Raw genomic sequence first — 23401 nt, 5'->3', positions numbered from 1 at the left:
CTCTTTCCAGCTTAAGCAACCAAACTTTTAGCTTCAAAGCTTTTTCTCTAAATGATTTTAAAGTTGTTTTTGTTTCCTTCCACCCATCCAAGATGTTCCACTGCAGCCGTCCTGGCAGAGAACGACATGTTGGAGCGGTTTATCGGCCGCTTGGATCCTCAGGACCTTGTGTCGCAGGCTGGGGCAGATGGGGCATCAGGAGCCTCCCAGCTGGAGGTCGGGGTAAGTGCCACCCAGTAACAAGACTTCTTTACTCTTCCTATATGTGTGCAAAACTCAGTAGCTATTGTGGTTGTAGGTTTCACACAAGGAGGACAGATTTCGCCACAGTCTTGGAGACAGATGAGCTCTTTGCACTGAGCTCCTGATGGCCCCCAAATCATCTTATGTGTGTGTGTGTGCATGTGTGCGTTGTCAGGGTCGTGGAAGGAGGCGGAGGTCCCAGTCCAACCTGTCGGATCGCCTTCATCAGCTGACCTTGGAACAAAAGCTGAATGTGGTACAGAGAGAAGTAACAGAGACACGACAAGACCGGGAGAAGCTCAAACAGAGATACGAGAGAATTCAGGATAACTACAAGGTTACGACACACCCTCCACAGAAAAACAACAAAGAGAAAGAAATGAATTCACACTTAAAAAAAACATATTTTGTCTTTCCAGGCCTCCCTAAAAGAGGCAGAATTGCGTCTTGCAGAAATCAGGAAGGCCAAGAAGGAGTTTGAACGCAGACTGATCAAACCTATGATGGACAACAGGTTGGGAATGAAGGAGCCTGAGAAGGTGCTCCAGTACACTGAAGATAAGTCAAAGGTAAAAAGACATCAAACTAGGCAAAGTAGCATCTGAATAGATTAAACGTTCATGGTTCAGCTTTATTGTTGTTTATAAAATACAGAATTGCACAATGAAATGCAACTGGATTACTCATTTTAGCTGAACTTACAAAAAGATGGCTTTATGTTTGCAGCTTTAAAGTTGAATTAAATGCGCAAGACTCTTAAGTTTTCAAACAGTTTTCCCCAAGTATGAGTTGTAATGTGAAAGGTCCAGTATGTAACATATAGGAGAGTATATTGGCAGAAATCAGTCTGTAATCAGCGGCGTATAGGAATAATTATGTTTTTGTTACTTTAGAATAAGTCGAGGCCGTCATAGTGAACTACCATGTTTCTACAGTAGCCCAGAAGGGACAAAACAAACACTACAATGGATAGGCATTCACGCTTTGTGCGCGTTTTGCGGCCACTGTAGTTTCTTATGGGTGAACACACTGGACCTTTAATATAATAACTTGACCTTTCTGATTTTAGTCGGTCAACATATCGCATTATTGTAAGTTCCTTAAAATCCAATCTTAGCATGATTATTATTCCACAGTCAAACCTTTCGTTAGAACTAGATTCTGATCTGCACTGAGGGGACGTCATTGATACTAACATGCTGCTTTTTCTGACTGTTTTCATTCACAGGAAAAAGTCTGGTGGGGTAAAATAACATAATAGTCATATCCCTTTTAAATGGGAATGACACGGGGCTGAGACGTTGAGTGATTATTGCTTTTACTCTGTGCACTGATGTACTCATCACCATCCTCCCTTTGTCCTGTTCACAATCACACACACAAACTGAAACCAGGCCACCCAGCTGGAGAAGTACAATCTGAAGAACCAGGCACTGAAGGTCCACGAGAAGAAGCTCCAGCAGCAGCTTCAACAGAAAAAAGAGACGGGAAAAGCAGAATATGAGGTAGAGAATGAAAGCGTGTGTATATCCAGAGAGGCTAAGAAAGCTGGAAAGAGCGACGTGCTGCGTAGCATGCGAGTTAGACGATTGTGCAAGCAAAGGAAAATGTAACAATGTATGATGCTGTGTCTTTTTTTTAGGAAATTTTCCAGGAATACAGCAAGGAGAGAACTGATCAAAACCTGGAGGAAATTCAAGTCAGAAATCTGAAAGTGCAACACGTCCTCAGTTCACACAAGGTAGCTTATCAGAAATATGTGTGTGGGGGAGAGACGGAGAGAGATAATTTTTTCTCAGTGCAATTTCCTGTAGATATGTGAAACCACCTTTGTAGTTTAGCTTATCACATTGAACTTCGCTCCAGCTTGTCAAACCTATATGTGCGTGTCGACAGGAGAAGCTGCGGAGAGTGACATCAGAGTCCACAGAGCTGAGCAATGACATCAGCAACAGAAAGCAGATGCTGACAAAAATTGAGGAGGAGATACAGCATGCTGAGGAGGTTTGTCAGTGGTCCAAGAATGACTCAGACTTTAAGGACTTTATACATGTTTTTGTCCACTGGTTACCAATGAGTGGCAGAGTAATTTAATCCCTTCTACTTAAATCTCTCTCTCTAGGAGCGTATAAAGGCAGAGGCTCTCAACAAACACCTGCGCCGCCAGATGACAGATTATCAGGCTCCTGATATCGTTGAGTACATGCATGTGAAGGACAAACACAAGAAGCTGCAGCAGAGCATTCACACTTGGGAGAGAAAAGTTGGAATTGCTCAGGTAAATCAAATACAACCTGCTCTCTCCTGGGTTTTCTCTTGTCATGTCTGTAAAAACTGAATATTTGCTCCACTTTTATCGGACCACATCAAGCCTCGGCCCAAGCTGAAGAAAAACTGTTGTGTCACAGTATCCATAACAATGAGCCTTCTCTTCTCTGTTTTCACCAGATGGCCTTGAAGACCCACGCTAAAGCCTGGAGTACACAGGGACCCACTCTTACTCCCGCATACATTGCTGAGGCAAGAGATAGATCTGGGGGACACCAAATCCCAGTAAAGCTCCCATACATAGAACACAACATAGAGAAAACATCAGAAAAAGCCTGCTGGATTCTTCGACACTAAGGCGTGGTGCAAAGAACACGTTGAGAAATGTAGGAAAGAAAGATTTAAGCTTGAATCTTCATCATGTCTTCTGGGTTTTTTTTTAACTCATACTCACTGTGTCCTTGGAAGAATTTTACCATGTATCATTATAAAGAATAAAAACCTACAGTAGATGTTCTGTAAATGTATAAACTTTCTCCATCAAGCTCTATTGGCGTAGTCATTATGAAATCTTTTACATTGTGTTATTTCTACTTTTACCTAAGTAGAATGATCTGAATACTTCTTCCACCACTGATCATAATTAAACACAAAGTGACTGCGTATAAAACGTAAGGGGAAAAAAAAAATCTACCTCAGACTCGACAAACTATTTCCTTTATTAGAAAGAAATCCTTGGAGGTATAAGCCCTCAAAGAACTCTAAACGTTATGATGTTACATGCCATATATACAGTTATATACATAAAAGTGCAATGTCACAATGGGTAAGCTGTTTATTTATTATTAATTCTGTCATATAACTGTTTGGAAAATGGCATCATTACTTATTCATGTGTCTTCTTCCTGCACTGCAAAACAGCATCTGACATGAAAATGCAACAGTACAGAATGTCTGAAGTTCCTCTAAAACATTTTCAAAGGCACTTTCACAAGTACATACTACAGATGTACATAACACCACAGAGTAGCTTAAAGCCTACAGACGGCATAACTGAGTCCTACTGTTGATGATATTACATAGTGACAAAAGCACACTTTTATTTATTTTTTTTTTACAACTGGCTTCATACTGTATATCTGGATATTTATTCTACATCATTTGTTCTAAGTCATTTCTACCCAGAAATGCAACAAACATAACAAAAATGATTACAAAAATAATGCAAGTTAGTAATTCAGAAAATCAATTATCTTTTGATTATTATACACACAATATCTGTCAAGTCAAAGATAGTGTAAACCTGCTGTTAGAGAGCATTGCTTATTCATTGCAAACCAAGTCTTTCCTGTGTGTTATTACGCTAGCCAAACATTCCCAGGACATGCACCCACTTCTGTTATTTCTACAGTACAGAGGTTATTTCGGAAAAGACATACAGGGGTGAAGTCACACAGTATGGGGCTATTGCATTTGAAATTATTACTCGACCTGGACACATACTGACACTGCTGTTCATCATCGTGCGAGACTTCCTCCTATTCCATGTGTTTTCTATCACACGTCCGGCATTTAGAGGGGTCATCATCCACCAAAGTAGACCATCCACAGAGAAAGTCTCAGTGTCAGAGACAATACAACCCCCCCCCCCACATTACTGACATTCTCACCTGAACATAAAAGCGACTAGAGGGACACAAAGCAAGCTGCTGTTTTCAAAGAGAAGCATAGGAAGCAGGGTGAACACATTAGGAGGCTTTTACACTAACAGTCATTAGGTCCATGGCTACGGGCAGCACTCCCACAGGGCGCTGCCATGAGTCTGTACATCAGTCAATGTGAAGAATGCCTACATCATATATGGAGGGTCAACATCCATGCTTTAACTTGCAGTCATGTCTTTGGGTAAATAAAGCCAAGCAAGGCATAAAAGAAGCTATGGCATGTGTTCCACACCATTTAATAGCATATGTGTTGTATATACTGCAGGTAGGAGATGATTTATCATCAGGATTTTTCACACTGCTCCCCATAGATTACACAGATGCCAAGGCATAAGTTATTAGGCATATTTTATCCCTGCATCATGAGTTATTGATGCAAGAATTCAACAATGCATCAAAATGTTCAAACAAAGTTCATAATGAAATAGTGGTTTTATCCAATAGTCTGTAATTCCAGGCAATATGGAAATATGTTCAAATAAATTTATGTGGATCCAGCACAGAGGTGATCTTCATACATTTCTGAGATGCAACAGATGGTATGCCTTGCCAAAGAAAGTTGCAGAGTTTACACGCTAGTAAAAAAAAAAAAGCATACTGCTATCAGTCCTATCGTCTATTAACAAAGTACCATTAGTTATTAAGGGCTCTTCAGGCCCGTAATCAATCCAACCTTCAAACCATTTCAGTCCAGGTAGTCACAGCACCTTTATAATATTTAACATTGGAAATCGAAAGTCAATAAGGCCTTTGAACCTGTTCGCAAAACCTTCAAGGGCCCTCCTAGGTAAGAGCAAAATAGTTACATAATCTAGTTATATGTGTGAGAATGCCACTCTGGTCACTACAGTTCCCATCAAGCTCCAGGTTCAGGTTCAGTGGTAAACAGAGGAGCTACTGTACATGCAGCGTGTTTTGTTCAAGATACACAGTTTCTGAATGTCTGTAAACTAAACTAACTAGTGAACATATTCTAAAACCTCGAAGGAAGCCTTTGTGATTTGTTGTTTGAGTTAAAAAAAAAAAGAAATTTGTTAGATAACATTAACCTAAGCATATTAACACATAACTGTGTACAGGTTTTTCTTTTTTAACAGAAGATTTGTCCGACTGACAGATCTGTGTACATTGTAACTCCTACAGTCTCTTTATGATCTCTTTCGCAGCTTCAAAACCACAAGGAAACATCTTTTATTGTCCAGGTCTATGTATTTTACACACTCTTAGATATTATTTGTTGTATGTCTATGAAATCTAGGCATTTTGCAGCCGCTCCCCGGAAGTTGATTGAGAGTTTTTGTTTTACATCTCTGATTCCTGTCCCAGAGGTTACATGGTGCAGGACTTATCCAGAGGGTCCTGAGCAGCTGGAGGCTGTGAAGCCTGGCTGGATTTGGGCAGGACCATGGGCTTGGGCCTCAAGGCCGGGGGTTTGAGCTGCACTCCCATGCGGGGCGCCACCACAGGCTTGAAGGTGCTCATGGTATCGCTGGAGGAGCTGGTGCTGCGGCGGATGGGTGGCTCAGTGTTGGCGGTGGACCTCAGCATGACGCCGTGGATGGGGCTTAGGGACTCGCTGGAGCTGGCCGGTGTGGGACCCCCGCCACCGCTGCTGCCGGAGGTCTGCCGCTGCTCCAGGGTGTCCAGCACCACGTCAGGGGCGTGCTTAGCTGAGCTCTGCCGCTCCAGCTCGCGCAACTCATTCAGAGCAGTGTTCATAGTTTCCTCTATGTCCTGCAGGAGACAGAGAGAGAGTGTGAGAGAGGAGGGGGGGATGTGGAAGGATGATAATAACACTGGTGAGAGAGATGACTGAGAGGCAGGAAGGTTGGAGTTAAAAATGACAGAGAACTAAAATAGAAGGTGAAGAAAAAAAATAAGACAAGATAGGAGCAGCAAAGACGTGAGAGAAGGAAGAAGGTAAGACTACGGTATGGTAGGAAACATAAAAAGAGATGTTAACAGAGGACCACAGTGACAGTTTTTCAAGAAAACACCAAGCATGCATTATACATGCAGAGAGTTAGAAGTAGTATTGCTTTGTACCAGCACCTCTCCCTCTGCATGCTAATGACTTCGGATAGCGGAGGAGATGCAGAGATGACAAGATGTTCATCTGAGCATGCTCCCAGTAGGCAGACAGACAGCACAGCACAGTTTAACGTGCTCTCTGTGACCTCTGCTTTCTAACTGAGGCTCTATACAAATGTCATTTGTGGCTTTACTATTCATGTGACTGTCAGATTAGAGCTATCACCTTCCAATCCGCAGTGACGCAAACACATGTCTGCTTTAACACAAATTATTACCAGTTTTACCGGCATTGATATATTTTGTAATAGCTTTTCGTATTTTAGAGTTTTTTGTATGCTCACAAGCAAGACTACAGTAAATATACTGCGAGGAGTCCCAGTCTCGAGCTATGCTCCCTGCTGTCTGCTGCCTGTGAAGCTAGTCTTTTTTGCGTGTATTTAGCACACAGACACAGTTGCAGCCAGAGGAAGCAGAAGACAGGGACTGACTATGTTTTTACAGGGCGGGGCAGGGCTTTGATGGTGGAGGGAGCTGCGGTCGGGTCGCCGCTCGTCCCGCGCTGACCTGTGCGATGGTCTCCGGATCCAGGGGCTTGCCGCCATGGTGGTGGTGGGCATCAGTAAAGCCCGTGTACTGGCCCGAAGAGGTAGAGCGGCGGATAGGGGGGCTCTCCATCTTCTTCAGCGACTCGTGGCGGCTGATGTTGGTCAGGCTGCCATGGCCAGTGCGGCGTCGTCGTTCAGGACTGTCCATGTGGTTGCGACTCCGCAGCATGTCCCGTGGGCTGAAGTGGCCTAAAACTGGGGAACCCATCTCTGGGGTGCCTCCATGTCCTCCATGACCATGCTGGGAGGGATGTACCATGCAGTGGACATCGCTGGGGCGGGCAGGGGGCCGCCGAGATGGTGGTTCTGATCTTTTCTTGTGCCTGCTGGGATAAACACAGAAATATTTATTTATTGTATTGCAGCTTTCATCTTTTAACATTTTACCCTATTCCTCCATCCAAACATTGCACTTTGAGGCAATCATTTTTCTTTTTTAATTACAGCTATTGCACCACCTTATATATCCCAAATGTAAACATTATGTTTGGATTGACTGCTATGTCTGCTTCAATAATATTAACCTAACCTATTTTTGGGTCTCACTCTGAAAGCACAGGGAGCCCAAACTTGATGAACGTGGTTGTCAGTACTACAATATGTGGGCATACTGCATCCTTAGTAGCCTATAGTGAATCTAACATTTTCCACTGTGGAAAAAACAGTCATCCGTGGTGTACGAGGAACCCTGAGTCACCCTGAGTCACACAGCTCAGACGAGCTTATTTGGAGAGCAGGTAGAGTGGACCTGGCTATCAGCCAAAGGAGGGAGGCCTGTGGTTTGTCAGAGCACCAAAACTCGCCCCCTGGGAGAAGCTCCAGCTGCTTCAATACTACGGCTGTCCTCTATCTGAACCTGGACCAGCACAGCACCATACGCACCTAATCTGACTTTTGAACCATGGAGAGACAGAGCTGAACGTGAAGGCATGAGTCTGGTCAGACACACACTCCTTCATACTCACACCGACACATTGCCTGCCGAGTTAAGCAAGATTTCCCCACAGTAACATCTACTCCCTTGAAACTGTTCTATTGCTCCATAAAAGGCCAATAAAGATGCACATCCTCCTCAGTATGGCTCTAATAGGCTTTGCATATTTACGACCACCAGCACTACGGTAGCTACAGAAAGCCAAGAACTGTAATCTTTACTCAAAGCAGCTATTATCACTTACTGTCTAGCAGCTAGATGACTGAAATAGATACTTGAGTATTGCAGAACTAGAATTTTATAAAATAGTTACCTGAAATTGATTACACAAAAATACATTCAGATGAACTTTTATTATTATGCATTGATTCTCCGGTTGGCAGAACAGTTCTCGAAATGTTGACAACTTGAAATATTTACTCAATAAAACCTGAAAGCTGACAGATTACATGACAAATTAACAATTTTATTTAGTCTGCTGTCTGCATTATTGGTTCTTTGTGATGATGAACAATCAGTGAATTGCTCGTCCTTTAATCACATCTCTGAGGCAAATGGCTTCATTCGTGAGCTTACGCCTGCCTAATGAATGCTGTCTCAGCCGTTATCATTAAGATTTAAAAGCTTCATCACAGTCCTAAACCAAAAGCAATGAGTATGGATATGAAGGACAGTGACGCTCTCAGAGAATGGAAATGCAGCTTGGCATCTCCCCAATCATTTCATCACAGAAAATTACTGCTACGTGAACTAGAAAGTCTCTGGTCAGTCCCAACGACCATGTGTGCTTATGCGAGACTGAAACACTCTGGATTGTGAACAAAATGAAAATATAAATTAATATGAACAAAAAATGTTTTGACAGCACTAATAGCTATTGATGATAGTTAATTAGTAAGTTAGTTAGTTTAATATACATTAAAACTCATTGGTGGAGTGGTGCAGACTGGTATGCCTGGTGTGAGAAAATGTTTTTTTTTTTTTAAATCTGACTGCAGTGAGAAATCTGGAATAGTAAACAACTGCAGGAACCACCGACAACCTGCAGGGGGAGCAATCTGCATTCATAACACCAGTCTCTGTCTGGGACAGAGTGTACAACAACAGGCACTGCAACTTACTCTGCAAGCTGTCACCACACTGACAACTCTCCCTTTGTTTATTGTGGCAGTGGCTAATAATAATGTAAATCACAAGACATTCCATGAGTTTCTCTCCCTCAAAACAGAAAACGGATTACGGAACTGTAATACTTGGCATGATCTCATCAATCTGTGTCCTCGCCACTAAAAAGGCACAAACATAACTGTCTTGTTAAAGGATTCTTGTTATAGTCGTGATGCCAAATCCTACTAGAGGTCCCGTCTGGGGAGCATGTTGCTGATTGAGAACACCAGGAGAGGAAAATATCTAAATAAAGCGCAGGATATAAATGATTCAACACTTGTGAGAATTGTCCGAATGGAAGAGCAGAAAAGTGAGTGGGGGCGGTAGACAGGAGATGAAGAGAGAGGTGGGGGTCACCTGGGAGCTGGCGACAGGTACAGACTGTCTTAGATGGCTTTGGGAGTTAGAGGACCTTCATTAGGGCTGATGTGAAAAAGATGATTCATTCAGATATATTCTCCATCTGCATACAAATACCTGCAGTTGGTAAATATTGCCTCTAGTATGAATCATCAACATTTCAACAGTTAAGTGGAGAGGGAGTGAGTGTGGCTCTGAATAAAATAGCATTTGTTCATGTGTTTGGCAAGAGCCAGTAACAGACGTTTCAAGGTCGCTTACTCCACCAACAAAAATGCAGCAGCGAAGAGAGGAGCAGGAGACGAAATACTGGCACACAACCAGCAGACGCTGCCAAAAAGACTGAGGTGTATACGGATACGTGTGCGTCTTCTCTCTGTGTGCCATCCCTCCCTGTGCTTGTGTATGTACATTATGTTCCAGTGGGACCAGCTGATGACTAACTACCACTGCGAAATGGGTATTTAATGCTTATACTGGAACTGACCGGTCAGTGGGAATAAAATAGAGCAGGAGAAGTTTATCCATCCAGTGGCAATTAGGCTGACAGAGGTGAGCTGAGGATATAGGGTGACAGGATGAAGCAGCATATGTAACACTGAGGATTGGGTGCATTACTGTCCACGTCTCCCCTGCCTCCTTCAGTCTTGCACACATAACAGGCAAATCAGATACATGCTGTTAAACCGCTCTCGGTGCAAGCTTCCACTGAAGTAAAAGGTGGAAACCAAGGCTTCAGCAACATATAATAGTCCAAGCCCCATTCAGTCGAAGGCAGTCTATATAAAAAATTTAAAAGTTTGTTCATGTTTCAAGCATCTTGAGTTTGTGTACACTTTCTATTCACACCTGAAGCTATTTAAGCTTCTTGGATGATGCAACACGAGGTTGTTGCAGACAGGCTACTGCTCGACTGTCAGTCCTTATTGGATTGGCCATCTCTCATTAGATAAAGCCAATGTGAAGTCTGTGGAAGGCTGTGGACATAAATTGGTCATTGTGGATGTCAGGAAGACTGGCACTAATTAACACAGTAGGATGCTTGTTAACCTTAAAAAATGTCTTAATGTCTACTACACTGTTAAGTACAGTAAGAAACCCTAAATACCAATTATATAATAAACATATTATTCTTAAATACTGCAAGAACCTTTATGAAATTTGGTGAAATCATTTCTCTTTCTTGCCATGTATTGTGACATCTTTTTCTTTGGATTTTTGGGTCATTAAGTGTGTTTGTGAAAGTGAAGATAGTGTCCATCCCTTCTCATGATAACAGTACCTTTCCAAACAGATCTTTGTTGCTTCTGCTGTACAATACAGACAAAACACATAAAACTTCAAAACCTTTTCAATACGCTAGTGGATTTTTCTTTAGAGAATGCATAACCTTGCAAGGCAGCTGGCCTCAGGAAATCACGCTAGAATTCATCTTGCCAGGCTTCAAGCAATGTTTCCAAACCATAGTTGGTTGATTTGGAACAATCAGTGTCTTATGAGGAACTACCGGCAGCTTCAGTGTGAAGACGGGACTACTGTTCGCTCAAAAACAACAATGGCGGCTGCTAAAGAGGTTAGCATAGAGCATCTTTACAGCAGTGTGAAGACCAACCTGGTAATATAGGCCTCAGAGATCCTGGTGTCAGTGGGTGAGCTGATGTCTTTCCCCGAGCATTTATCCTCTCCAGCGTGGCCGCTGCTGGCCTCGCTGTCAGCCTTCTGACTCAGAGTGTCTGAGAAGTTGTCATCTCTGGGACACAGAGACAGAGTGACATTGAGACATGGAAAGAGCAAGAAGAAGTGACAGAAAAAAACAACAGACCAAAAAAAAAAAGGAGAAATCAGCAAATCAGTCGATCTTTTATATTTTCACTGTTCTTCGATGACAGTATTGGATATCAGTTTCCTGTGACTCAGCACGTCTTCCTCTCTCCCTCAAGGTCCAGAGAGTCAGATGAGTCATATTCCCAGGCATTTCAGTATTCTGGTGATGCACTATGTAGTGTGTGAGTAGTGACACACACACACACACACAGGCAAGCAACCAGCTGTATGGGTTTCAGTGAGGTGTGTGCGACTGGATACTAGGGGACAATTGGTGCCTGTCAGGTGGCAGTAATCAGAGCTCCTGAGCTGCACTGCTGCCTCTAATGATGTGTATTAGCTGATATAAAACACTGTCGCTTATTCATTGTATCCGCATGAGCGCACACAGACAGAGACAGAGCAAGGACGAGCACTTCTCCAAAGCAGAGGCGGCAGTAAACAAAATTTACCGACAGACACGAGAAAGTTTGAACACTTCAACAGTCGAGCCTTGAGAGAGACATCCTGTGCTGAAGTGGTCTCTCAGATGTCTCCTATTCCGGGTTCTTTTATGGGACAAGTAAAGATCACAACCCAGTGTGCTCTTACACTCCTTAGCCTGCTCAGTTTAAGTAGAGAGCAGGATGTTACTGAGCTTGGGGGACAACCCGTACAGCTGTAAATTCCCCTGCTCTTTCATTAACTTAGAAGACACCCCATCAGCAGTGCCCCTTCTGGTGAATTATTGATAGAGGCACACTGACGGGACAGCAGCAGGGGAAAGAAGAGAAGAGACAAGAGGGGGAAGTCATTCTAAATGGCCATTTTGTCGGCCAGCTACTAAGTGATTGGAGTCATTCTGTTCTCGTCCTAACGAGACAGTGAATCCAGTCCATTAGGCACCAACAGTCGCCATGGTAGAGGGTATGCTTGTTAGTGCTGAGAGGGGGAAACGGTGACAGAAGGGCTGGTTGAGGACCCTGGAGATGGAGAATTCTCCACAGCTGAGCGGGGACGACAGCCGAACGCAGAACAAACAAGACTTAAGGTCCTGTATGCACGACCCTACAGCTAACTTATGGCTCCTCTTATGAAGCAAAGTCAACAAGGACAAGTGTGTTGTTTAACCCACAGGGATATCATCAGGGAGAGCTGGAGGGTTATTCTTTAAACCACAACTCTAAGGCTCTGAGTGGAGCGGGTAGAAAGGAATATTTCCTCAGTGTACCCCTGTACGAATTTTTCAAATGATGTGTTGTGAAGAGTCTACAGCAATGCTAGCAGCACTGTGAGATGTTAGTTGGGCACAGTGGTTGTTTCACTTACTCTGCTACTGTTTAGCAGGTATGATGTTTACCATGTTCACCATCTTAGTTTAGCATGTTGCCATGCTATCGTGCTAATTAGCACTAAATCAACTTAGGTTAATGAGAGTATTGGACAAATTACAAATTTGACGTGATGTTGGTGCTTGATAAAAAGGGAAGGAATTATCAAAGTTGTCATACCATAAATGTCAGCACCATCCAATATTTGTCAACCTTTCAGTCTAAACCACCTGCTGGGGGTGCTATAGGTTACATCGCAAAAAAAAAATCACAAAAGTTGGTAGGATTTATCCTCTTGGGGCCATGAACGAACAAGTTTTCATGGCAATCCATTCAATAGTAGTTGACATATCTGTCTGAGTCTGAAACAGAGCGATGGTCAGATCAAAGGACCGCTTTGCTTACATTTAAAACAAGTTAAAAAGATCCCATATTTACAGATATCTTAATTATATTACTTATAAATATAACTTATAAATTATATTGATATATTATGATATTATTAAATCATACTCTTATAAGTTTGATGTTGATTGGATACATTTAAGCACTACTCGGTCAAATGTAAAATTACACTCAATATAAAACACTCACATGTCTTGGACCACAATGTACTGGTGTGGCACCAGGCCATCGATGCCGTTGTGCCGTCCCTCCCACCAGTCTTCTGACGCCCGCTGATACAGCAGCAGGGAGGCGCCCTTCTTAAAGGACAACTCTCGGGAAGAGCGCCCAACATAGTCAAACTTGGCAATGGCTTCAATGGGTTCGCCCTCTGTCAACGGAAAGAGGATTACACAGGTCAGGTATGTCAGACAGGGCAAAGACATCAGGCACAGACGGCTATTATCGCATGTACAGACATTTTTAATGATTAATTCAAGTGGTGCAGTCTTGTGAAATAAAAATCTTGATCCAGAAAGGCAACACATGGGCTGTGTTTGAAATCATCCGCTACTCCCCACTCACTATCTAGGGAGTTAGAAGTAGAAAACTATATAGTGAGCTCATCTGCAGAATTTTACACTACCCAGGTCATTTTCTCTGCGCCATTAGGAACGCCATTGCTGTCTTACAACTAAAACACGCCAGATCAACGTTGGTTGGTGGACTAATCATAATAAATACCAATACACATTTCTGTGATAAATATAAAATATTATAAAAAGCGTGTTTTGCAAAATGAATAAATACAGTACTTTGTGACTGTTGTGTTGTTGTGCCCTGCTGTGCTCATATTAACTATATTATTATTGCACAACTCATGCCTGTGCCTGTCGTCATAAGGAAAAACAAATTTTACACACATGAGAATCCAGAATTACTAGACAGAAGAGGAGAGAGAGCAGCAGTTTTCCATTTTCTCTGTCTGCCATTTCTCTCTCAGCACACGTGGTGGTACATAGATGGTTAGTGACCATCTGTAGTTCTGGGATACTTGCATCGTGGGATACTTTGAGTCCACTGTATAGGGTGTAATAACAGTGGACTGTATAATGAGTAGTGAGCGATTTAGGACACGGCCATGCACTTAAATACATGATGGATCTGATGCAGGAAAGTTTAGTATCAGGTCTTATACTGGCATGTTTGTGCACATGGAGTTCAAGTGTGCTGATCCAGTTGGTTATTTTAGAAACCGGCTCTACAACACCAGGCCAGGGCCACAACAGGCCCTGAGGAGCTTTAGCGGGATAATTATAGAAGCTGGTGAGAGGAGATCTATATGACTCAGGGGCATGTCAGTCACTGTATGGATCATTAGACTGGGTTGATACCTACTCAATAACTGTACAAGCAGAGCCCTGGATCAGTGACATGGGAAATGAACATGGGAAAGACCAGGAAAAGTTATTACAAACAATACTAACCAATGGTAGTTTGACCAATTACTATTATGCTTTATTTCAATGCATCTTTATTGACTACCCGCTTCAAATGTATTCTTATTTTTTACAGTAAAATCTGTTTTATCTGAATACTTCTGTGGTTTCAACAGCTACAGTCAACTCTCCTATTCAAAAGGTACACGTCTCCAAACCAATATGCATGCAATACAGCAACACAGGTCTAAAAATAGCTCATTTATTCCTCCCTCACTCCTACCTCTGCACCCCTCCCATCTCACTTTCTCACTTTAAGTCAGACAGGGGGTCCCTGGACAGATAAAGCCTCAGCCTAACACAGGCTCTCTATATAAACTGAGATCACAGTAAATGGCTGAACCTTGTATCGGCTGTGAAAAGCCATCATGGTATATCTTTCACAGGAGCTTGAAAGTAATTCCCAAATGAGCAAAGAGGCCACGTGAGAGAAAAAAAACAGGCGTGATTCAGCATAGAGCAAAGGTTTCTACATTTCTCTCAGTGTCTTATTCGACCTCATTTATTTCTATTATATTTTTTCCCAACTCTTAACTTGCCACCTTCCTTGCTTCACTTGGTTGTCAAGATTGACAGGGTGGATGTGACGTGGCTCCATGAAATGTGACAAGCAGGAATTTACTGCCTGAATTAATTGGGCTGCACTGCAGCGGACAAGGCTGTTAATAAAGTTGACGGAACCCTTATCGGTGCAGGGGATTTCTCTTTCTCTCCATTTTCTCCATCTCGTTCTTTCACTTCAACCTATCCATCCATCTGCAAATGTTTATCCAAGGCACACACACACACACACACCAGCACTGCAGTGACGTGGCTGCGGCTAAAGGCAGCGGGCCATAAACTCAAATCTCAGTGTGGTAAAGGATCCCCTCTGTCATGTTGTGCAATTATAACTGAGAATCGCTTCAGACCCACCCACCCGAGGTTACACACACACACACACACACACACAGTTATTGGAGTTAAAGAAATGTTGAACCATGAGAGCTGGAGGCCCGTTGTGTAAGAGATACGAACTGTCAGATGTCTTACACAAGCCAGTGGAGCAGAGTCGGCGTGGATGTTGCTCTACATCCATGTTCATACATAAAAATAGGGGAGCAGCAGCATGGTGTGAGATATGGTTAGGACCAATACAATAGGGGAGGGTAGAAAACATTTTTTCTTCCCTTTTCTCCTTTGTTCACCCTTTTCTCTGAAGACAAATATTAATCTCAGATGCTTGCTGCTACAAACAGAGCAGGAGACTTCTTACTGGCCTTAGACACGGTAGGAGGATGGCCCCTCTTGTACGGTAAAATACACTGCCTTTTAACATGTGCAGTCCTACATACAATATGCCTTCTGGGGCACTTGACAACAAGGACATCCTACTGTACTGCTGCAATGTGATATATAATCAATGTGCCAGTTAATTCACCTTTGACCTTGTAGCAAATTTACCAGCAGATAACATCAATGTATTGACGGTGTACGAGAAGTACCACTCTAAAAACACAGTTAGTAAGGTTATTGTTCCTTTAATCAAGTGTTCATGTAACTAAAGAGGAGGACAATTGTGTGGATGACTTGATTTTCACTTGGTGTCATGACTTTATAACTTTGTGCCTCGTATGTATTATTTTCTACATTGCGGAGTGCTGAGCATCCAATTTTCTGAGAAATATATACCTGATCTTTGAGCAGGACTTATTGTCTACAGCCATGCTAGTGGGCGGCTACGCATGCCCGATAATTATTGCGGAAGATACATTATTAGCCGATAATGGGAAATTTATAATAATGTATAATTAAATTAGAGGTTGTATGTTATGTTTGTTTGTGAAGTTTTTTGATAAAAATAAATCAACATTTGAAGAGTCAGAACTGTTGTTTGTTTTTATTGTGTTAACAATTTATCAGCTATATTTGGTTAGAACAGAGCTATGGAATATTAAATCATCCATCTTTGCTCCCTACATCTCAGCCTTACTTACCATTAGGTGTGCATACACTACAGGTTCAACTTCAACTTCTTTTTAAAATACAAAAATGTAAAGATTTTGGCTATCTAATCGGTATCGGTAATATGAAGCATGTAATCCATAAGGCACAAACTGGGGACAAGCTTTATAAAACACCTAACATGGCGCCATCTTTATCTTAAAAATCAACAGCTGCCCTCCTCTTCATTTTTTCCCACTAACACCTGATCAAAGCAACAATTACTTAGCTTTACTTCCCGAGTGTGCTCTGTGTAAATCTGGCCAGTCCAGATCATCTATCTGAGCTAATGAGCTCTAACACACTCCAGGGGGGCTGAGCCGACCGGACGAGAACATTTCCGGACAACTACTTAGACCAACATGTGGAATGACTTTTACTCCTCCAGGCTGCCTGTTTCTATCTCAACTGAGTTCACTTACTTTGAGGGCAAACAGATTTTGAGCCGTGAAAAGAGAGAAGAGAACAAACTTGAACAAACTTGTTCAGTCTGCAGAATCAAGTGCTGGTAACCAAACAGGAAAAGAGGTTTGCTTTTGTGTCTGAAATCCAAATGAGGTCATGGGGATTTAAAAATAACTGATGACAATAACTTGACCACAGTTCAAGACTCCACAGGGAGGGACTCAAGTCAGTCAGGACATCCTCCCAGTCTGCTCAGAGAGGCTATTGGAACAAAACCATGGTAGCAAGGGATTTCTGGAAAACATAATCTTCCATTAATTACTCAAAGACTTGATAGCTGCCATCTGCGTTTTACAGTGGGAATCCTTACATACAGAAGTGTCCTTGTCTAATCAGATGTCCTTTTTAGTTATAAAGGACATCCAGATGATGACTTTAATTTGGAAGCACAGTGATTAACAGCTGATGTAATGAGAGGAAATCAACCATATTCGGAAACTCTGTCTATGGAGACTGATGACAAACGGTGACAGGGAGCCCCTAAAAATCATCTCTGGGTGTGAAAAGGAGACTGGATCGGGCCGTTCTTGTCACCATGGAAACAGGTTTAGGGAAGTCTGTTACCAAGGTAAAATACGAAGACTTTGCTTAGCTATAGGTCGACTCTTTTTTCCACCACATCTGGTCAGCTCTCGGATATTTATCATTTTTTAATGAGCTGAAGTTTTATTGTCTTTTCTGCTGGATGTTAACAGCAACAGTCTGACCCCGGCTGATATTTTGGTTTCAACTCACTCTGTCACTATTTGATTTGGACCAGACCGACCGGTATCCATTTTGCTCAAACAAAGGACCACATGTATAATCACACAAATTTACTGCATCCCACCCTGTCTGAGAGTCTATTGTATTCTCCAGTGCCTATTTGAGCCTGGTGTTTTATTTTATTTCTTCATATTTCTCTTGGACACATGTAAATGTAATTAAACAGAGAAAACACAGACCAAATATCTTTTGATATGCCATTAAAATCTGACGAGTCTGACACATACTACATACATTTGCTATCCTTTTACAAATTACTATAACACTACATTTTCACAAGGTAATGAAAAAACTTCAAGGCATCTGAACATTTTAACGCAGGCTATGACCCATGGGAAACAAGATTTCTCTCCCAGTGGGTCCAATGGGTGCAGACCACCATGGGATTTGTAAAAAGGGGATGTGGAAGTGTCCTGAGGCCCCAAAGGAGAAGCAGAACCATTAGAATATGAATGGCCGTCCATCACTATGAGCCCAGTTCCGTGGCCCTTCAAGGTTACTGCATTTAACAGGCTGAAAGGCAGGATTAGCTGCAGAGAGCTGGGTTTAACTCTCGCGTTTCCACAGACGTGCTGGAGAGCTTTGGACACAGCATATGGACGGGATAGTACAGCATTTTACTGTGAGCGTATGTGTTGTGTAACACGATGGTGAAGTTCAATGGATGTAATGTTCAGTGGTTAATGTTGTTTAAAATGCAGTTTGGTGGAAAACCAAAAGTCCCACACATAATCTAACAAGTGTTCATGCAGTTACGTAGTACATGCACGCGTACATGTTTTTATTGTCACTCACCGTCCTCGCTGGTGTGCGTCTCTGTCCCTCCCTCATTCTCTACCTCCTCCAGGGCTCCATGCTCACTGTAGGGGCTCTCACTGTGGGGGACAACAAGCAAACTCAGAGTCATGTTCTTCGTTCTGCTTTGTAGTTTTTCCCTTTATTTACAAATAAGACCAAGAGGAAGTTCAAATAGCGGTCACTGACAGTATCCTGTGAGAGGCTTAGATCCTCGATCTGTGGTTGGGCCTCTTTTTCTATGGTCTTGTTCTGGCATCGTGCTGAGAAAGCTGGCAGTAATGCCACGCACACACACACACACACATCAACAGATTACCCCTGCCAGGAACTCAGTGTCTCCTCCCATACTAACATGTCACCAGCCACCTCCTCTTCTGCAAGAAAGGGAGGCAGAAAAGACAACAAATCTCCCCAGGGCATCTTGTGTCTTGCCGGGGGGACATGGTCGTGCTGAGATGCTGATTAGCTCTAGCCAGGGATAAATCCCTGTCAGCCTGTAGTGATATGGGGGCATTCATAGGGAGAAATAGAGACAGATAAAGAGAGGAAGAAACAAGTGATAAGCACTGCTTACAGATGTGAAGCTGGCATAGGGCCTCAGATTTGATCTGTTTGACTATGTGCTGCAATTCATCTAATCATCCTTTCCCTGCCAGGTGACCTTTCTCTTTCCTCCTGCTGTGATCATGGTAATTAAAGTGATTGTTTCAGCTTGTCTCACCTAGAAAAAAGTCCACCTTGTAAAGTCAGTGATGAAACATACTCTACCTTGTCATGTTCCTTAACCACAGACGCGTAATTGGTGTGTGTAATTACTCATATCAACTACACTGACATACTACTGACACAGCTGCAGCGTGCACGCATACCTGCATGTCGAGTGAGTCCCTAAGGAAGTAGGTTTGGCTGCATGCCTTTGTTCCCTTCACAGAAAAAAAAGGAGTAAGCACTGGCATCTGTCTGACTCTTCTACATCTCGTTGTGTAAAACTGTGCAGCTGCATGAAGTGACCTCATCAGAATGCTTTCCATCTTCACTTTTAATCCTGGATAACCCACAACTTTACCTTCAGACACCGGTGACAGGGATCAGAAGTTGAAAGACCATTTGCGAAAAGTCATTTGGGCCTATCTAACAAGAAACTGGACCCTGACCTAAAGAATGACTTAATGTTTGGATAATTAAACAATGGCGATACCAGCTAAATGCATCATTCCTCACCAATAGTCTCCTCCAGCCATACACTTCTCATAGATGGGCCCATCCAGTTCTTTGGCATCAGGAAAGATGGTCTCATGGTGGATGATGATGGTCTTGATGATCTCGTTGACGTGGGCCTGACAGGACACCTGGTCCTGGCTGTCTGGTGTGGGCATGAGTGTAGGGCCGAAGCATATGGCCAGGTTGTACGGGTCCATCATGTTCTCATCACTGTACTGAGACAGGCTGGAGGGAGGAGGGTGGATGGATGGAGAGAGGCAGGAAAAGAGAGACGGGGACAAGGAGATCAAGACAATGCTGAATGACAAGACATAGCACTGGGAACAGGATCTCATTTTTTGACGTGCTGAGTGAAATAAAGATGAATTTACTAGTTTGTGTGTATAAACTTACTGGTTGAGGAAGGCGAAGAGGTAGCGCATGACAATGAGGACTGATCTAGGAATGGTCAGGAGGATCTTACGGATGTACAGCGCTCTCTCATACAGGTTCTCTATTCCTAGGGCAGCAAAAGAAGGGTAGAGAGGGAATGATGATACAGTAATATGCTGTAATACAAGAAGACAATATTGTTAAATGAATAAAGACCCCTTTTCCGTCCTTCCAACGCTGCTGCACGTCAAACACATCACCTTGCAAAGTCGTACATTTGAGACACTCATCTATCAATGAGGTCCACATATTGATTATCACCACACGATGTCCCAGCATACAAACACAAGAGTATAATGGAGCTGAGCCAATTACTTATCAGATTTACTGTAAGTCTCTGGAGGACCAGCACAGATTTACTAATGCAGTAATATATAAAATGTTTGTGTGGAGGCTACAGGAAATGTAACAACTGTCGTGGTGACCTTCACCTCAGCCGGTCTTCCTGACACCACAGAGGAAGAAGTCAGCACTCTTGGTGTGTAGATTTTCCTGCTTTTAATGAAAACAGCGTCTCTCAAAAAAACATTATGTCAAGTGCTCAATTCTCCTTGTTTCTGCCTTGCAGAAATGAGAACATTACCCACAAAGGAAGTCATTTTTTCTCAATCAACATGTTTATTACAGGAACATTATAATAACTTTAAATGAAAGAATTGAAAACCTCTCATATTGTGCTACATCAACATGCTGGAGAATGCCAACCTTTTTGTCTTTCATTACTATCTCATTTGTTCTGCTGTGGCTTTTGAAGCAGCCTATTTTATTTGGCTGAGCTGGGGCTCTGCTGGATGCTAAAAATAGCCCTGTCACCCTCCAGCCACTTTGAGCCATCTGGGATTTGGGCTTCTGGGATACTTGTGATGTATTTCATTTTTCATGAATACCTAACTAGGATTCTGCAAGGCTCCTGAGCACTTCCGAAGCAACTATTTAAAGATCTACTCCAATGTACGTTTATACATCACCTAAAAACACACGTGTGAGCACACCCGCGCAAAACATCCCTGCTGCAAATTCTAAAATGAAAGATATCAGTAGCTGCAGAACGCTGCTTTGGTGGAAAAAAAAAACACAGTCAACTGAGAGCAGTTAAATGGAAAAGTGATCTTGTAGCTGGGCTGAGCTGCTCCATATGGAATAAGCAGAGGGTTTTTAATATGGAGCTTGCTGGGCGTTCAGCCCACACTGCAATCACTGGCATGTTGAGCTGGGGAATGTAAACAGGGAATCCCCATCACTCATTCTGCACAAATGTGTAAAAGTACACCCAGGAAACACACACAGACACACTTTGCACACTCGCAAGTACACCAAACCCTGCATGAACATAAAAACACACAAGAGTACAGGGCACACATAGCTGCACAAGGCATTACAGCACATGTTGTGTTCATGTGACTCTGTGCATGTTCAACTGTTATTTAACAGAGCCTAAAAGTCCCTCTAGTAATGTCTTAAAAGATCAGAACAAGCCACACAAAGAGCTGACTGATCTGTGAACTGGCTCGCAGTAAAATGACAATGTGACTATTCTGTGACTTCAGTGTAGATTCAGCTTTGGATTCCAACGCTGCTCATTACTGTGGACATTTAACATTCTACCACAGTCCTGTAAGCATGGCCAGCTTTGTGCCACTTATGACAGATAATAATCCTTTCAGTACTCAACTAAATACCACAGAGTAGTATCAACAAGTGTCCAAAAAAAGTCAGAACCATTCTTATGATAAAACACTAAAGACGGTGCCAAGTGTGTAATTTTAAAGAATGACGTACTCCAAAAAACTAGACACAGTTTGGGGAAATGTATTTTCTCACTGTATGTGCTATGCAAGCACATACAGAGCTAATTTGACAGAATCACATAAAAAGCTGCAAGAACTCACAATCCATCTGAGTGAGACTACGCCTTTTGAATGAGAAAAAATTAAGATTCAATAGAAAATGCCACAATCAATAACAAAGAGATGCACTCAGAATAAGACTACCTCACTGAAACTAAGGTAAAATGTGTGTGTTCTTACTGATGCAGGACAGCAGATCATTGAACCTCTCTTTGGGGAAAAGAGGGTTCTCCAGACCACGGAAGTAAAGTTTGAGAACGCCAGCCACCGAGTTGATGTCGTGATTATTCTCATCATCCGTCAAAGGGTCGTTTCCTAAGACACAGACAAGTGAGCAGGTCAGTTAGACGTTCTTAATTATTAAAAATGCACATGATTATGTGATTATTTAAGACTATGTGAATATACCCTCTTAAAAATTTAAAAAGCCTGGCTTAATATGGCCAATACAATGTGTGATGATTAGTTCTTAATTGTACCAGACATTTGGATTTAATAACAATGAGGCAAAGACATGTGGTTAATATAGTTAAACAGACATCTTGTACCTCTTTCAAATGAGTTCTTGATGTCATTGACTTCCAGCTGAGATCCAGATACACGAAATATTCCTTGATGTTGGAGGCCTGCACAGAGAAAGAGGGTACAGAAGGTAAAGGAAGACCACAGGCACACTCAACATGCTCATAGGTCCGCTCTGACGGTCACAAAAAGAAACTTCCACACTCAGCAAATAAAGCCTACTTTATTTGGACCAAAGAGGCACATCCTGTCCGTTAAGCCCCTTCACTTTTCTAATTAAGGATAATTAATGAGTCGGGGAGACCGCAATCAAGCTTTACTTAAGTGTCCTCCAGCTGGGATTAGGACTTAATAAGGGGAGAGGTCAAGGGTCAGGAGGAAGCATAATTAGTCTGCTATTTGTCTCTTTTAGATTTTTCTTTGCACATCATCAGAGGTGCAGTGGACGGGCGTAGAAACCTTGAGATTTCACTACTGTCACATCTTATGTGCTTAAGAGTTTACATTCTTTCATGTAGTCTTTTTCAATCTGCATTAAAAACAATATTGTAACTCATCACTTGTGCCAGGCTGAACTGTCTGTTTGTCTCACGATATGCTTGGGAAGCTGGGTGGAATAGGCTGTGCCGCTGTAAACAGGATGGAATCTGCATTTTCCCATGACTGCAGCTGAAGTGGAACGCACTGAAACCCCAACATGAAAAACTATGTACACGCCCAAACATTTAGCATCAATGAAGTGTCACTTCAGACAGACTTGGAATTGAGGCAGGTTAGTGACTTGTCTATACACTCTACAACAACAATCAACTCACCATATAGATTTATGTAGCGAATACAGCTTTCAACCACACGGGGGATAGCCTGTCCAGAGTCCTTTAAAAGCAAAGAAAACAAAAACACCTAAATGTCAGATCATGTATAATTTGCAGTTTGTATTACATAAACAAGAGCTAGAGCCCGACTGATACTGGAGTTTTGAGAATGCTATCAATATCAATAATTGAGAATAATAC

General features: G+C 42.4%; 2 protein-coding genes across 6 annotated transcripts in view; one reads left to right on the top strand and one right to left on the bottom strand.

Annotated features, from left to right (window-relative positions):
• The window catches only part of ccdc113 (coiled-coil domain containing 113), a 3578-nt gene extending 572 nt beyond the window's left edge, over positions 1 to 3006 (top strand). The window contains exons 2-9 of the mRNA XM_035665455.1: positions 93 to 222; positions 419 to 580; positions 663 to 812; positions 1638 to 1748; positions 1886 to 1984; positions 2140 to 2247; positions 2366 to 2521; positions 2692 to 3006. Coding sequence (XP_035521348.1) covers positions 93 to 222; positions 419 to 580; positions 663 to 812; positions 1638 to 1748; positions 1886 to 1984; positions 2140 to 2247; positions 2366 to 2521; positions 2692 to 2868 — 1093 coding nt within the window. The 3' untranslated portion in view covers positions 2869 to 3006. The remainder of the gene's footprint in view (positions 1 to 92; positions 223 to 418; positions 581 to 662; positions 813 to 1637; positions 1749 to 1885; positions 1985 to 2139; positions 2248 to 2365; positions 2522 to 2691) is intronic.
• Positions 3007 to 3212: 206 nt separating this feature from the next.
• srgap1a (SLIT-ROBO Rho GTPase activating protein 1a) overlaps positions 3213 to 23401 on the bottom strand; it is a 50637-nt gene continuing 30448 nt past the window's right edge. For 2 of the 5 annotated variants that reach the window (XM_035664900.1, XM_035664901.1), the window contains exons 12-21: positions 23201 to 23261; positions 22412 to 22489; positions 22044 to 22178; positions 19978 to 20083; positions 19585 to 19809; positions 18361 to 18440; positions 13064 to 13244; positions 10948 to 11085; positions 6834 to 7200; positions 3213 to 5969 (exon numbers count right to left, since the gene is read on the bottom strand). In XM_035664900.1, coding sequence (XP_035520793.1) covers positions 5565 to 5969; positions 6834 to 7200; positions 10948 to 11085; positions 13064 to 13244; positions 18361 to 18440; positions 19585 to 19809; positions 19978 to 20083; positions 22044 to 22178; positions 22412 to 22489; positions 23201 to 23261 — 1776 coding nt within the window. In that variant the 3' untranslated portion in view covers positions 3213 to 5564. The other 3 variants (XM_035664899.1, XM_035664898.1, XM_035664902.1) reach the window with 3 other exon arrangements.

This window comes from Morone saxatilis, unplaced genomic scaffold (genome assembly GCF_004916995.1).
Source record: "Morone saxatilis isolate NCDOM2014 unplaced genomic scaffold, NCSU_SB_2.0 Contig2, whole genome shotgun sequence".
NCBI classification, from domain to species: domain Eukaryota; kingdom Metazoa; phylum Chordata; class Actinopteri; family Moronidae; genus Morone; species Morone saxatilis.
The sequence above is the reverse complement of the archived record's forward strand: the minus strand, read 5'-3'. Positions and strand labels throughout refer to the sequence as shown.